General features: G+C 40.2%; 1 protein-coding gene across 1 annotated transcript; it reads left to right on the top strand.

Moving 5' to 3' along the window:
* The first annotated feature begins 1,918 nt into the window (after positions 1-1,918).
* On the top strand, positions 1,919-14,239 carry LOC108682572. The gene is made up of 11 exons (XM_018171764.2): positions 1,919-2,330; positions 2,652-2,774; positions 5,468-5,727; positions 6,193-6,762; positions 7,069-8,019; positions 8,645-8,841; positions 9,242-9,448; positions 9,820-9,950; positions 11,442-11,581; positions 12,471-12,651; positions 13,002-14,239. The coding sequence occupies exons 1-11, from the start codon at positions 2,303-2,305 to the stop codon at positions 13,118-13,120; spliced, it is 2,907 nt and encodes a 968-aa protein (XP_018027253.2). The 5' UTR covers positions 1,919-2,302; the 3' UTR covers positions 13,121-14,239.
* Positions 14,240-16,096: the final 1,857 nt, after the last annotated feature.

The following is a 16,096-nucleotide window of genomic DNA, read 5'->3' as shown; positions in this document are numbered from 1 at the left end:
ATTTGAATCACCGTCAGCTTGAATCTAAAAATCATTTGAATCACCGTCAGCTTGAAACTAAAAAATAGAAGTTTTCCCGTGAACTGGCTCATTTTCCAGGCAGCCGACACATAACCTGCTCAGTAAACACATAACCGATATTTAACACACTTCTACTTGCCCAATCTATCTGAAATTTGGCACATTTGCGTAAAGTTGGGGACAATGCATGAATCAATTGACAGAATAAATTATTTTAGGAATAAAAAAAATTTCAATATTAAAAATATTTAAAATAATTTTGTCAGCTACAAATCTTATTATCGATATTTGACACACTTCTACCTGTCCAATCGTTCTGAAATTTTGCACACTTGCGTAAAGTTGGAGACAATGCATGAATCAATTGACAGAATAGAAAATTTTATAACTTAAAATTGTTTTCATTTTTAAAAAATTTAAAAATAATTTCGTATGCTACAAATCATATAATCCATATATGACACAATTTGACCTGTCCAATCGATCTGAAATTTTGCACAATTGCATAAAGCACAATTGCACGAATCAGTTGACAGAATAAACAATTTTGATAGTTTACAAAAATTTTGATAAATAATTTCTTTCAATATTTGAAAATAAAATTAGAAATTTATTGTACATGTGTAACATCCAAGACACTGGACTGTTCAATAGTGTTGTCTTTAAAAAGTAATTTTTAAAAGCATATTATAATCTGCTTAAGACGGTTGTGTGCAAAAATTCGAGCAAAATATTAGATTTTATCTAGTATCTCGTCTTATGTCAACATGATAACCGTGTTCTTTAAAAATCGAGTTCTGTGATCGATAATTCAAGATACTCGCAAAAAAAAGAAAACACTGAGCAGACAATTCTTCGAACCTGAATAACCGATTAGTGAGTTTCTTTAAAGATCTTCATATTTTCAAAATTTAAATATATATATATATATATATATATATATATTTTTTTTTTCAAATACAAATATGCACTAGCCTAAATTTTTTCTTTATAAATAAATTAAAGCTGTTTAATATTGCTACTGGCATATCTTGCGTGTATTAAGTTGCCATATCAAACTCTAAAACATCGCATTTCCCAATGTCGGTAAACGTTCATAGCCTGTATCCTCACCAGCGATTTGGAAGTTAAAATGATGACAGCCTTATTCCCGTTGCGATGACAGCAATTGAGGCTTCAAAAGTGTTTACAACGTTACATTATGAGCATTAAATCTCAACTAAAGTAAGGCGTGTATGTCTTTGACTTAATACGTTTATCGACGTTAGTTTCGTCACCGGAGCGCAGGCCAGGCTGTGCATCATTGATACGTGGCGTGCAGCGTATCTCGAGACATCGATCACGCTTGCTGCGAGCGGAAGGAGTTCAATTGTGTTCTCAATAAGACTGCATGTGCGACTCACTCTTAAACATTCACATTACGACACACGTACCGTTATTATCTTATATTTGAGCACTTATGCATGTGGGCTGATTATTTATGATTTACGTTCACTGACCCTTCGGTAGAGAACATGTAGCACCTAGTACGTGATTTCATTGTCCATTATGTCTTGTAAATGAAGATAATAACATAAATAATGGATCACTAGGTAAAGATTTTACGCCAATGCTGTGGAAGAACGAACAAATTTTCTCACGAGGGAGTTTCCTGTAATTGCTAACAGAAGTTTTTTAAATATGAATTGAGTAAAAGTTGATCAATGCTTCATCAATAGATAATACTGTTTATAATACCGAAAAATTGGGTGACCTTCAAATTCCATGATAATAATCTGGATAATACCGATAAATTGCGCTACCTTCAAATTTCAAGATGATAATCTGGTAATTATTGATAAGACAGTTACTTTCGAATTTCATTTGAACGGGAAATTTAAATCTTTCCGCAGTCAGTGCGCAGAACTTTTGATTTTATAATTAAGACAGTGTTAGATCAAATCGGGTTTCTTGAACTGCGTGACAATGCAATTCTTTTAAATATGGATACAAAACATGTTTATTGTGATCATTGTTATCCTATTGCTGCTTCTCTTTGTGGGCAATCCATTCATTGATGAAAATAACAACATCGGTTGACGCTGTCGTCAGCGTTCATATATATGCTCGTGAGCAAACTGGAATATATTTAAGTAAATGATGAGGAATAAATATTGGTTAACAGTTCTTAAGTGCCAGAGTGCTGGGTGCCACTTTCCGATCAGAAAAAATAATAATCTGTATGATCAATAAATGTGTGAGCTGTTGATGCCATCGTGCAGTTGATTTGCACGCAGAGAAGATGCCAAAACTTCTCTGGCGGAACAGAGGTGAGAACATTCGTGATACTGAACAATAATTATAATTGTATATTAATGTTGTATAATAAATGTTTTAATGTTGTGTAATAACAATAATTGTATTTTTGTTGTTTCAATAATTATTTTTGTTCCAGCCATATTTCCGGTCGAGTCGTTCTAATAATTACGAATGATGTCCATGAAGCTGCTGCTCTCTGCACGTGAATAATATTCATCAAAAGATTTTTCATGTAATAAGTGATATTCATCAAATAACAGTTCTCTGTAATTGACGTGCATCAAGTGACTTGGTATTGAGATTCTAAAGTCACGTGAACGTATTCCTGACAGACGCGACCGGCGGAGACACCAGCGCCCTCAGAAGACCTTCTCCCCCTCCTTCCCCTCCTGCAGGAGATGCTTTCTCTTCACCGCCTCCCTTCAGCAAGCAACCCGGCCTCCTCAGCGGTGTTGGTGAGTCCTGCTCAGCGGTGTTGGTGAGTCCTGCTCAGAGGTGTTGGTGAGTCCTGCTCTGCGGTGTTGGTGAGTCCTGCTCAGAGGTGTTGGTGAGTCCTGCTCAGCGGTGTTGGTGAGTGCTGCTCAGCGGTGTTGGTGAGTCCTGCTCAGCAGTGTTGGTGAGTCCTGCTCAGCGGTGTTGGTGAGTCCTGCTCAGAGTTGTTGGTGAGTCCTACTCAGCGGTGATGGTGAGTCATACTCAGCGGTGTTGGTGAGTCATGCTCAGCGGTGTTGGTGAGTCCTGCTCAGCGGTGTTGGTGAGTCCTGCTCAGCGGTGTTGGTGAGTCCTGCTCAGTGGTGTTAGTGAGTCCTGCTCAGCGGTGTTGGTGTGTCCTGCTCAGAGATGTTGGTGAGTCCTGCTCATCGGTGTTGGTGAGTCCTGCTCAGCGGTGTTGGTGAGTTCTGCTCAGCGGTGTTGGTGAGTTCTGCTCAGCGGTGTTGGTGAGTCCTGCTCAGCGGTCTGCTCAGCGGTGTTGGCGAGTCCTGCTCAGCGGTGTTGGTGAGTCCTGCTCAGCGGTGATGGTGAGTCCTGCTCAGCGGTGATGGTGAGTCCTGCTCAGCGGCGTCGGCGAGTCGGAGCACCGCGGCCCCCATAAATGTGTAGCGTGTTATTCAAACGTTGATCGACAAATTGCTCATCCTTTGTGACTTCCTTGTCGTCTATAGCATGTATATTTAAAAGATATAAGATTCACATTCAAAGTGTTCGGATTAATATTCAAATCTCAATAGGATCATCCCATATTTCCTGCACTTATCGATCACGCACGACGTTAGTGCGTCGGCACACTGCAGCACGCACGCACTGCAGAAATCGATCACGCAGTACGTTAGTGCGTCGGCACACTGCATCACGCACTGCACGCATCGATCACGATCGAGGAATAGCAAAGGCAGTGAACCAAAGCTTGTATTGTCCATTCAAAGTTCGTATCAACTGCAGGTCACGATGTCACGCAGCAGCTTCCTCAGTATCGATTCTCAAGTTGGATAATATTTCTTATGATTTAAAGGAAAACAATTTCTTGCGTTATTCCGGACTGTGAGTAAATTCAAAACTTTATTCGTTGGCCGAGAAATATTGTTTATGCACCACGGTACTGGGCATCACTCACTTAAATGTACGGGCACTCTAATTCCCTCTATTTACACTTGAATTATGAAAATTTTTATATTCCTGCTTGGTTTTGTTCTCTTCGTAGATATGAAAAATGTATCAAATGAGGAAGCATTCACGGTTAACAAACAACATTTAATCTTTAATTTTTGTTCTATAAATAGCGCTCCGTGCTCCAATCTAACCAATATTCACTTTTAAACAAATATCAGATTAAGCATGTTGGTCGATTGAGTTTAATTATTCTTCTAGGTTTGGTGACCAAACGCTGTTCGTATTGTTTACAAGCAAGGGTGACTTTACTCGTGTTCTACCCGAGTTTATTTCTATAAAAATTCTTCTTTTTTGTTAATACGTTACTTACTTCATTCACCAATTTCTCTTTTTTGACACGTGCGTTTATAGTTCATCCGCAATCGCAAACTTCTAGCTTTTTCTAGGAATAAAACTACTTTGTCAGCATAGTTGCGTCGATGACATTTCGTCCTGAATCTAAAGGTCGCGCTCTCTGCGGCCGATACATTCATTGCACTCAAACCCACCAGTCAGTAGGCGACGTTCACTTCCAGCCCTCACTGATTACGCAGCTCTGTTTGGCGCTGCTGATACAAGTCATTTAAGTTAGCGAGGTATAAACTTAATTATTTTCTGATGACCTTGTCATGTGACCTTGTTTCTGCTTTCTGATGACCTTATTATGTGACAACAAAAAAGTTAGACAGGACACTTCAATGGTCTCGTTCAAATAAAATATGTTCATAGTGTTTACAAACATATAATAGGAGAAATTAAGGTCCAAGGTATGGTATTTTCATGCTGTTTCAATCGAAACGATCTTCTAGAAATTTAAGAACTCGGAAGTTAAGCCTTGCGCTTGAATTTTATAGTGAACATTTCAACGTTGGCCCCAGTATATAAAGCATAGCCTACTCCATCGCTTGACTAACCTACCTACGACTTGCCTACTCTAAACTATCCTACTCAAGACTAGCCTACCCAACATTTGACTAGCCCAACTAAGACTAGCCTACCCAACACTTGATTAGCCTGCTCAAGACTAGCCTAAGACTAGCCTACCCAACACTTGACTATCCTGCTCAAGAAAGAAGACGCCTCATGTCCACTATATCTTCCATTGATTTCTGTGGCACCGCATGCATGATTGCTTACCTAAGAGCGTGTGTCCATGAGTCGGTGGTCTTTTGTATGCTCTTGTATGTTGCTAGACTGCTCGCGTGGATGTGCGTTTGGCTCAAATTTCTACAGATGCCTGTACAAAAAGCTGTGCACAAAAAGCTGGATCATCCGTTATTGCTGTTTTTTGGTATTTCAAATCTGTTTAATGCACTCTTTTAATTTATTTCGTATTATTGAGAACTGTATTTGCCGTTTTTTTGCCGACGATTCGCACTGTTAAATTTTAAATAAAAAATTCAAAAAGACCAACGATTTACTTTGTTCAATTTCTACTAAGAAAGTCAAAAAGACCTTGCAGTTTCAATGGCAGTCGGCTGACATTCTTTTATTTCAACAGGAAAGACCGTAGCTCGCTCATCACGATCGGGATCACCCTTAGCTTCCTGGCCAAACAGTCAGCTCCTGCTCGCCAGATCTTCGCCAGTTCACTCATCTATCCCATTAAGTGTCCCAAATAACTCTTTCAACGGCCACATCGGATTCCCACCGCAGGAACAGCTTACTAATACCATCAGCCACAGGAGAAATTCTCGTCTGGATAGGCTTTCCATCACCGGTCCCAATAACAGCTTTCCTCCGAGCAGTGGCCATCTCAAGGTTAGTTTATTGATCTTTATAACAAAGAACACTCATTAAAGAATATATAGAATGAGGTTCTTAATCACCTCTTGGTAGAGTGATCGTTCAAAACTTGCAAATCTTAAATTTAATTACGATGGGACATTTTTGGTAAGATTTATCTGATTTGGAATATCATAATTGTGTCGATCATAATTTGATTATTCAAAGTTCATCTTCTGTGATCAGATCTATCGTTAACTCTTATGCAATCGGTTATTTGGTCCACGGATCCACGGTTGAAGACATAAACCCATGTCTTGACCTACAGCAAGGTCGCCACTATGAATGGTCCATCACTTAGGAAAGCCACACAAACTTTCTGCTCGGCTTCCGCATATAATTTATATGTGAACAAGGATATTCTTGGATTAATAATTTTGTATTCACCAATTTACGTTCCCTAAATTAAACATTTCAGTAGATATTTTAATTTCCGTGCAGTTAAGCCAGTCACCCCCGCAGCACCGGCACAGTCTGCATTTTTTCACCTCCCCCACGGGGGACGAACAGCTGCACGCGCCCATCGGGTTCCTGCATCGCGGCTTCAATGGCGGCAACGCGACGGCTCCCTTCTACAAGTCGTCCATCAGCACGCCCAGCCTGATCAGCGAACACTTTGGCCCCAGCATAGTTAACAACGAAATATTATCGCAAACCTTCAAGATACCACCTCGAGACAACAGTTTTGCTGGTAATAATAACCATAACAGAGAAAACGCTTCGTTTCTGAATAAAGGAGCTTTTCGGAGCTCTTCTCCTTTGGCAAACGCTCCACATCTCGACTCGGACATCAATCACGTTGTGAACGATTTGCAGAATCACGAAGCACCGCAGCATCTAGAATTTGCTAACAGCGCGTTCAGTGAACTTCACAGTCGTATCTCCCCAAACGGGGACATTTTTGGGACAGAAGAGACAGCTGGGGACATTGCCAAGATGGCCGCGCAGAGGGACCAACTACGCGGGGGTCGTCACATCAGAGGCATGATGGGGCCTGTGCAGGGGAAGGAGGTGCGTTTCAATCATTTCTTAACATCCATGCTGCTACAAAAATTCTTATTTGTTTAGACCAAATGATCCAACTACTATACCTATGTCATCAATCGATTTTTTCAAAACCTTAAATACAGCCGGATTTTTGTACATTTGCGCTCACTACTCCACTTTTATTCCCGTTCTAAACTATTAATTTTCAATTGTTTACTTAAATGCTTCTAAAAAATTAATTTTAATTCATGCGTCATTTTTCTTGAGTTTTCTTACGAATTTAAAGATCATCTCACTTTTTGTTATGATTTTCAAAGTAATTTATTCCAGGATGACAAAGTTGGGGGAAGAAAATCCTTGATCAGCAGAAGTCTCGGAGACGCGTTGGCCGAGAAAGACCCCAATTCTTCACTCTCGTTATCCGGAACTGGAGTGACCAGGCCATTGCGAAGCCTCGTAGACTCTGGAGAGGCGCACGCAAATTTAGGAACGACGAGCAATATTCAGACAAATGGCCGCGAGTCGAACTACGAACGGGATGGTAACAAGAAACTTCTCGCCGACATGACTCGGGGTGACATCATGACTCAGTCTCTCCGCCGTCAGACCAAGAAGACGTCAAAGTCAAGTTTTGCGGACATAGCAAATAAAGCAACTTTTGAAAAGGATTATGGAATGACTTTGCGTGGAGATTCGCCTGAGAAATTCTTAATGTTTAATCCAGACGACTCTGGCTTTTCCCTGTCGGAGATCAGCAGCCGTTTTAAGGACACTAGGAGAAGTAAGAAGAGTTTACCTGATAAACTACCGAGCAGTCGGGAGGACGTGCAAGTACTGAATTTGCAAGGATTCATGGACTCTTCCATGGTATCAACGCCCATGTCAATTTCCTCGCCAAATGCAATAGATATCAAGAAAAAAAGCAAGCGAAGACGATCAAAGAAAGGAGACGATTTCAGCCGCGAACCATCGCGCCGAGGACATGGCAGCCGCCGTAAGCCGAGTATCAGATCCAAGAATCGTGGATACGATGACGACGATGAGGACGAAGTTGCCTTGCGGGATCTTGACGAGCTGGACGACGAGATGAGTGGTCTGGTGGCAGGCCCAAAACTGAGCTCCAGTGACCCAACGGGTGTACCGATCACCATGGAAGTTGCGAGTGGCTTACGGAAGATGCTTACCGGAAATCCAGCTTCTACATTGCCATTAGAGTGGATGACCCAGAACTTCCAGGTCAATCTAAAGCCAAATTTGGCATACGGACTTGTCCAAAAGAAGGTACGAATATTTGCCGCTCGTTGCGAGTGCATGAGTTTCTTCAACTTCTTCCAAACTGAACTATTCTAAATGCATTATTCGTTTCGTTGCCAACGAATTTCACAGTTCCCTGCATCTTTTTTTCACAGCTTCTAGAGGTTGGCTCTATCACTAACTCAAATATAATATGGGTTCTGAGTTCAATCGCTTTTTAGGATTTTTTTTTGTCCGTAGTACGCTGTAACCGCACAACCCTATCTGTGTATGACAGCAGTTAACGAAGTTTACGTTCAGAACATAATCTGAAATGGTGTCATTCTTATGATTTCGGAACACATGCATGGAACCATCATAAACTTCTTTTCATTTCTCCAACTACAACGATAAATATCTCAGCTTGCACGTTATTCGTAAATTAAGTTTTTCAAAAAAATGCACAAATTAATATAGAACGCAGCTCACCATTAAAAAAAGTTATCATAATGATTGTAATTACCAATATCGAACCTTTGCCTGCCATTGAAATATCAAGTACTTAACGACATTGTAACTCATAGTATTAAACGCTGAATGCCATAAAGAAATTAAATTCAACCTTAATTTTTGCCATCAGCTGTTATTGAAGTTCACGTTACTGTACGCGCAGGGCGGACCGTGTGGAGTGCTCGCGTGCGTACAGGCGCACATGATGAAGTGCCTCATGTTCGGCAGCTTCTGCTCGCCCTACACGAGCCCCGCCAGCCCACTCAGGCCCTCCAGCAGCGAGTGGGGCTGGGCCCTCACCGTAGCCCTCACTGAGATCATCTGGAGGGCTGGCGGAGGGGAGAGAGCCGTGCTCGCTCTGTGAGATCATTTTATTTACTAATCGATCTTTGTTGAGATGTAATATGAAATGTAATCATTTCATTCTATTTACTGCGCGAGTTTGGTTCTGTAGATACGTAAATATAAAATCCGTTTATTTTTTGTTTGGTTTATTTGAATACGACAGTTTTTTTTACCGTAGAGTAGGTCGGCCTAATCCATAATATTTGAGGTTTTCTTTATAGAAATTTCTGAATAATGTAGAGTCTCCAGCTCCATCCTATCGCGCACAATATTTTTTTTTCTTTTTTGTTTGGCATTAAAATGCAGGCATTACAGGGCTTGTATTGTTACAGCTCATCAAAGAGTTTTCGCTTGAAGATTACCAAAGACTGAAAACCAAGACATCTCTTAAATTAACAAAGTTCCCTGGTTTTAGGCCAAACATGTTCGCCCAGTTCACGGAGCATGGCGTGGGGCGGTACTCAATGGACGGGGTGACCGAGACTCTGAGTCTGTTCACGTACACCACGCAGGCGCAGTTGCTGCTCAGTCTTGAGAAACATTTAGGCGTCTTCACCAGACCTGACGCTCCTGCATGTGTCCTGCTGCTCTACTCCGTCATGTTGACGCGAGGGCTGGAGGCGTGAGTGTTTAAATTATATTATATTATCCAGACTGATTGTTATAGGCTGCCATAGTTAAAAAAACTAGGCCTTTAGAGAATGAAATCGTGATTGTCAGATACAAGAAACTAGGCCGTTAAAGGATAAATCTGGGCCTGCAGATATTAAAAATTATCCTGCCAGAAAACTGAAATTAGACCGTCAGAGATAGAAACTAGGAAATTAGACCACCAGCTATTTCACAGCTACCTATATTATTAGTAATTCGATTGCAGTCATCTCATTTCAACCAATTTATTCGCTTGACTTCTGAAACCTGCATTAGTAAACGCAATTAGAATATAAACACACTTTGAAAATATTACCGTATTATTGAGTCTGTGTCGAACAGGATGGCCGCGGACATGGATGCCGACAACGTGCACCTGATCAACAGTCACGGCTACGCGTCTCAGGAGGTTGTCAACCTCTTGCTCACAGGCCACGCCTCCACCAATACCTTCGATGGGGACACTATCATAGGTAATAGTTACGAGTTACCAACTGTATGTTGAAAATAGGCATAGCCTTGTGACCTAACGCTCAGTCATGCGGGCGCCTTCTAGAGCGACGCAGTTTTTGTTTGGTATTCCTATCATCTGAGCCGACATGGTCAAACGTAAAATTTTCTAAGTATTGAATTAATGCCACAGAAAAACTTTCACGAGAGTAATCGGAAAAAAGATCATACGACTATATTAGTTATTGGTAAAAACTAACTGTAATTATTTTCCTTCATTAACAACTGCTACAGACTATCTCAGACAGCCTAATATATTTATAATGAAAACTTAAGTTATTTCTCTGTTACCGTCGGGTAAAATGTCCTGCTTGAATGATCAGTTTTATGGGGAGAATGTGATTGAGTAATATTACACTGCAAATCACAGTGCAAAGAGCCACGAAAATAAATTTATATCTAGGAGATTTTCCATGGAATTCGTATGCTGGCCGTCATGGGTTCTCAGAATTCGATATATCAAGGTTAGAGAGAGACAGCCAGCACGTATACTCATGGTTGAATTAATTAATATTAATTAATATGAATTAATAATTCAACCATGCGTATACTGATCTCTCTCTCTCGTAACTTCGCTCCTCTTATGATCAGCTTCCTAAAAAGTAGTGATCGTGGTCAATAATAATAAACTTTTTATGTGATCGCCACCACAATCTAAACAAAGACTAGCTGAATCAACTTCACGAACATTATTATCCAAAATATATGGTCTTTAAAGCGATCAAATATTCCATATTTGCGACCAGAGGTGTACAGTGTTGGGTCAGGAACTGAAGAGGAAACATTTCCTAGCCCGCTTTTTTCGCAGTTGAGAGATTCTAAAAAACTATGCTTTCTCGTTTCGCAATCCATCAGTTGTTTGCAGGTGTCGTATTAGATATGAATGCATTCCTAAGATTGGGTATTGAGCGACAACGTAGCTCTAAGACACACTTAATTTCGGAGTGAATTGTGTTGTTGTTTTTTCTTCTGTATTTGGTGATTATAAGCAAATATGGAATACGAAATACTTATTCATTTTCATGGGAAAGATGTTCGGTAAAATTTTAATGTCATTGATTCAGAAACGAATAAAAATCAAAATGTTTTCTCAATTGTGCGCGAACTCCAATTGGTTTTCCAACTAAAAGATCGCGTTAAAAAAATATTTTCCTATGCGGACTAGGTATTAGTTGCCCCTGAAACCTTTGATAATGCAAACTAGGTTTTACCATCCGCCCAAACTTTGATAGTGTGGACTAGGTTTAAATTGACCCTCAACCTTAGATCATGAAGACTATATATAAGGTCTATTTGCCCCGACTCTATCCTGGCGTTAACAAGTTTTTAGTTGCCCCGGAATCGCTGTATAGAGAACAGAAAGTGAACTTTGTCGAGTAAACTTTGTGGAGTGAACAATACATAAGTATTGTTACTGTTATTACTGAAAGTAATTTAAGGCCGTGATGGTTCAGGCGACACGATAGCGCCGCCCCGCGCCAGCCTCGTGCAGGAGGACATCAGCGCCAGCGTGGCCAGGCTGACGCTCCGGGGCGTCCATCACCGCGCTGACGTCGGCCTCCTGTCGCTCTTCGAGCACTACGGCTCCTGTAAAGTGAGTCATGACGAGCACTACGGCTCCTGTAAAGCGAGTCATGACGAGCACTACGGCTCCTGTAAAGCGAGTCATGACGTGCACTACGGCTCCTGTAAAGTGAGTCATGACGAGCACTATGGCTCCTGTAAAGCGAGTCATGTCAAAGTCACGCTAAAATCTCGGGCATTATTCATCGTCAGAACATATCACTAGTACTTCGCTGCGTTTAAATCATTTTTTTAAACACCCTCGCACCACAGTGCCCCACAAATTAATTTTTATTTTTCACAAAACGAGTATAGAGTTAAATTCGGAACTGGAGTCAGCCATCCTTTAAATTTTGCAATGAAATGGAAGGCGAAACGTGATTTTTTTTCCTGGGGGTAAATGGAGTATCGAAAAGAAATTAGTGACGTGAAGTAACGTGCGAACCCTGTTGATTTTCTCCAAGTACGAGGGTTATAAATATTCTAGTGAAATTATAATTAATGATCATGTTAATGTTATGCATAGAAGAAATTAGTTGCTTAGTTGTTCTGAAAATAAGTTGTTCTGTAAATACCCTTGGTTATTAGGCATATTCTGTTAAAGCAACCTTTCCGGAGTGAATTATATATACCTCTTTGTTTGCAGGCTGAAAATGTTATCCACGAGTAACCAATCTTGAAGATAATGCTTACGGTTAATAATTGACACCACGTGATTTTATGCACTAATTCTAAAGTTTAAATGAATGGGTAAGATTGTACAAACAGTAGCACACTTGGTGTAAGTATAGCACTGATACGTCTTTTTGACGGCCCAAACTGGGCCAAGATGACCCACGTGAGGCAGGTAAAAAGTGCATCATTATTTCGACAAATGCTCCCTCATTCCCCTGAGTGATACATACATGACACCCCGGCAGGTGGGTCATCACCTGAAGTCACCCCTGTACCCGGTGTGGGTGGTGTGCAGCGAGAGCCACTACACGTGTCTCTTCTGCCGCAACCCTGCCATCACTTCCGACGACCCCCCCGACACCTCCTTCGATATGTACTACTACGACGGCCTCGCCCTGCAGGAGGACGAGATCCGTCTCACCATAAGTGAGTGACGTGTTATTGCTGCGGAGTTTTGCTTCAATTAAGACGAGATTCGTCATGCCAATAATGAGTGACGTGTTATTGTAACGGAGCTTTGCTTCAATTAAGACGAGATTCGTCTTGCTAATAAGTGAGTGACGTGTTATTGCTACGGAACTTTGCTTCAATTAAGACTAGATTTGTCATGCCAAAAATGAGTGACGTGTTATTGCTACAGATTAGCTACATATGGCTCCTTCCTTCTAAGTGCGGATAACATCTGATTAATGCAGTCTTTTTCTATTTATTTTCAGTATTAAACAAAACTTTCATCAAATGGTACATCAACTACATAAAATTGTATTTGATTTCAGAGCTTGGAAGCGATGAAGGCTGCAGCAGCACGACGCTAGTGCCGCCCCTGGAGCACTGCATCAGGACCAAGTGGCCCTCTGCCACCGTCGACTGGCACAGCACTGACCCGCTCCTCTAGAATATCATTTACAAATTATATCTTTTTTCAGTAGGGAATTCTGAGCGAAATCGCCGTGAAACTCCACAGATTTGCGTTGATTTGAGTTCAATAGTATTATTAGAGTCGTATTTTAGAGCGATTAATGTTTAGATGTTTATGAACAATATACATGACAACCTTTTTCGGAGAGTTTGTTGGTGGCAGAATATTTTTCGAAGTTTTTTTCGTTATGTGACAATCAACACATTGGAAATTTGAAATAAATCATAAATTATGCAATGTATATTTTTAACGTAATTTTTGTTTGCAACTTTTGTTCCTTACACTTTAATATCTCTCAATGGCATCTTATTGTATGTAATATATTCGAGAAAATTGATAGAATAAGCGGCGTCGATGATACGGCCTCTGATTGTTATGACAAATTTTGGTCCTGATATGCGTCCGTAGCGCATAACTTGCAAGCGGCGATTGAATGCATAACGTAGGCGTAAGTATAGCTTGAAGTTCTTGTGAGAAAACTAAACCAAACACGATCGTAATGCTGGGCTACAAAATGTGAGCTCTCGGCCTCCATCTTTACTTAGATGCTACAAATATTTTTTCAAGTGTTCGTGTACCATTTAGTTTAGTTGCTTTCAAGCGACGTCGTGATTTTTATGACTCACTTCTTACCATGACACACTTCTTACCATGACTCACTTCTTACCATGACACACTTCTTACCATGACACACTTCTTACCATGACACACTTCTTACCATGACATACTTCTTACCATGACACACTTCTTACCATGACACACTTTTTACCATGACACACTTCTTACCATGACACACTTCTTACCATGACACGCTTCTTACCATGACACACTTCTTACCATGACTCACTTCTTACCATGACACCAGGTGCGCCTGAAACCCTGACCTGTTAGCTGTACGTAAATTTTGAGGAAATTCCCACGTGATTTCCGGTGTAATTTTCAAAAGGTGTTTTTTTTACAGGAGTGAAAACGTTGTTTGTAAAATCTCGCGACTTTTGAGTTATAACAAATATTTGGAAGTAAATTAGCGCGTGAGGGTAAATATGTAGTAGTGAATCATCGAGAATAATCACTGAACGTTGAAAGCTAAGTAAATTGTTATCTTGTTTTCAGTAAACATATAAAAAAAAATGTTTTATCTACATTGTGCTTCAGTAAGTTTATTTACAGCTCTGCATTTAAAAAAAATAAGAGCCTTCCACTAATAGATAATGATTAATCGGGTGCATATCTGCATTAACCTTACATCGTGATTATTAATTGAACTCGGAAGGCGATTGATTTATCCCCGAGTACAAACTAATCGGCAATTAAGAGACAAAACAACGACCAAACAATGGCAATTTAAGCGTTAAAATAATTAAAAAAAAAAACAGAGTAAGATGATCAAACAAGGGTTGGCGAAATAAAATGAAGATCAAATAGGCAATATCGAGATTAGGAGATGATAAACTCGTAAAGAAGAGACCATCAAATCTCAGGGACCATCTACACAAATCAGCCCAGGATTCGCCAGCTATTATTTCTGAATGTTAGCTTATTTGTTCGACTCCTGACTTAACTTCGTAACTTTAAATAAAATAGTACAGACTTTTATTGTTGTCCAATTTACAGGAGGGAAAGATGCATGAAGCAGAGGTTTCATTCGTGTAAGAGGTGCGTAAACCGGAGGTCTCATTCGTGTACGAGGTGCGTGAAGCAGAGGTCTCATTCGTGTAAGAGGTGCGTGAAACAGAGGTCTCATTCGTATAAGAGGTGCGTNCCTGTCTCTTATACACATCTAGATGTGTATAAGAGACAGTGTAAGAGGTGCGTGAAGCAGAGGTCTCATTCGTGTAAGAGGTGCGTGAAGCAGAGGTCTCATTCGTGTAAGAGGTGCGTGAAGCAGAGGTCTCATTCGTGTAAGAGATGCGTGAACGAGAGGTCTCATTCGTGTTGTTCGGATTTCACTTGCATCATGGACCACTTGCCTTGATGTAAGATTTCCGTTAAATGTAAGAAGATTTTTGTACTTCATTAAGGCAGAAATGTGAATGTTGTCAAAATTGCCTTAGTGTTTAGAATTTAGTGAGGGATCTTTCATTTCGTAGTGCATCAAGTGAATCCACAGGATTTGTACTCAGTTCTCTTCTAAAGTTTATTTTAAAAGAGAAAGCACAAAAGATATATCATTCCGCCAGTTCATGGTTCTTGCCTGTTGCTCACTTTCTCCTTATTATAACTCGATCATATATTGGAAGCACAAATATATTTCTATAAATCCTAAAATTGTCATGCAGTGCTTCTAAGTCCTCGCACTATTAAGGGTTTTGTTTTTATACAAAGTTATTTTAAGGAATATATTATTGAAACCAGGTGTAAATTTTATGATGAGGTGTAAGTTTTACGTGGAAATATAAGTGTTATATACGTGAATAATTTTTTCAACTGACCTCCTATTTTAACACGAACTATAAATTTTACACAAATTGAATCTTCAATTGAGATTTTCACAAGGCAGCCAAGCTCAACCTGACATGCAGTTTTTCTAAATAGAAATAATTATTACAAAATTATTTTAATTAGTTTGTCTTTCCATTACTAGCTCTGTCACCCCTAAAATAACATTCTGCGACTCACTGTTTGAGACAACAATATACAGGATTATCCTCGTATATTTCACAATTCTCCTTCGCTAGCTCTGCTGCGCTCTGCATGTGATCGACAGCTCCTGTGAGGGAGGCTGTTTCCGATTGCGCAGCGGTCATGTCACGCGGTGCGAGATAACTCACTACTTTTTTACTGACCACCGGGACATTCTTATCGGTTTTGCAGGAAAATATCACAAAACTGCGCAACTGCGTACGAATGTTTTGTTTTTAAAGCCAAAATTCAGACGCCAGCGGAAACGTCCAATTTTTGCGCTGGGTAAATTCCCAAGGATTCGGAAAAGACGAGAAATTTCCCATATAC

This window comes from Hyalella azteca, unplaced genomic scaffold, assembly GCF_000764305.2.
Source record: "Hyalella azteca isolate HAZT.00-mixed unplaced genomic scaffold, Hazt_2.0.2 contig17115, whole genome shotgun sequence".
Classification (NCBI taxonomy): domain Eukaryota; kingdom Metazoa; phylum Arthropoda; class Malacostraca; order Amphipoda; family Hyalellidae; genus Hyalella; species Hyalella azteca.
Note: the sequence above shows the minus strand (reverse complement) of the source record. Positions and strands in the feature narration are given on the sequence as shown.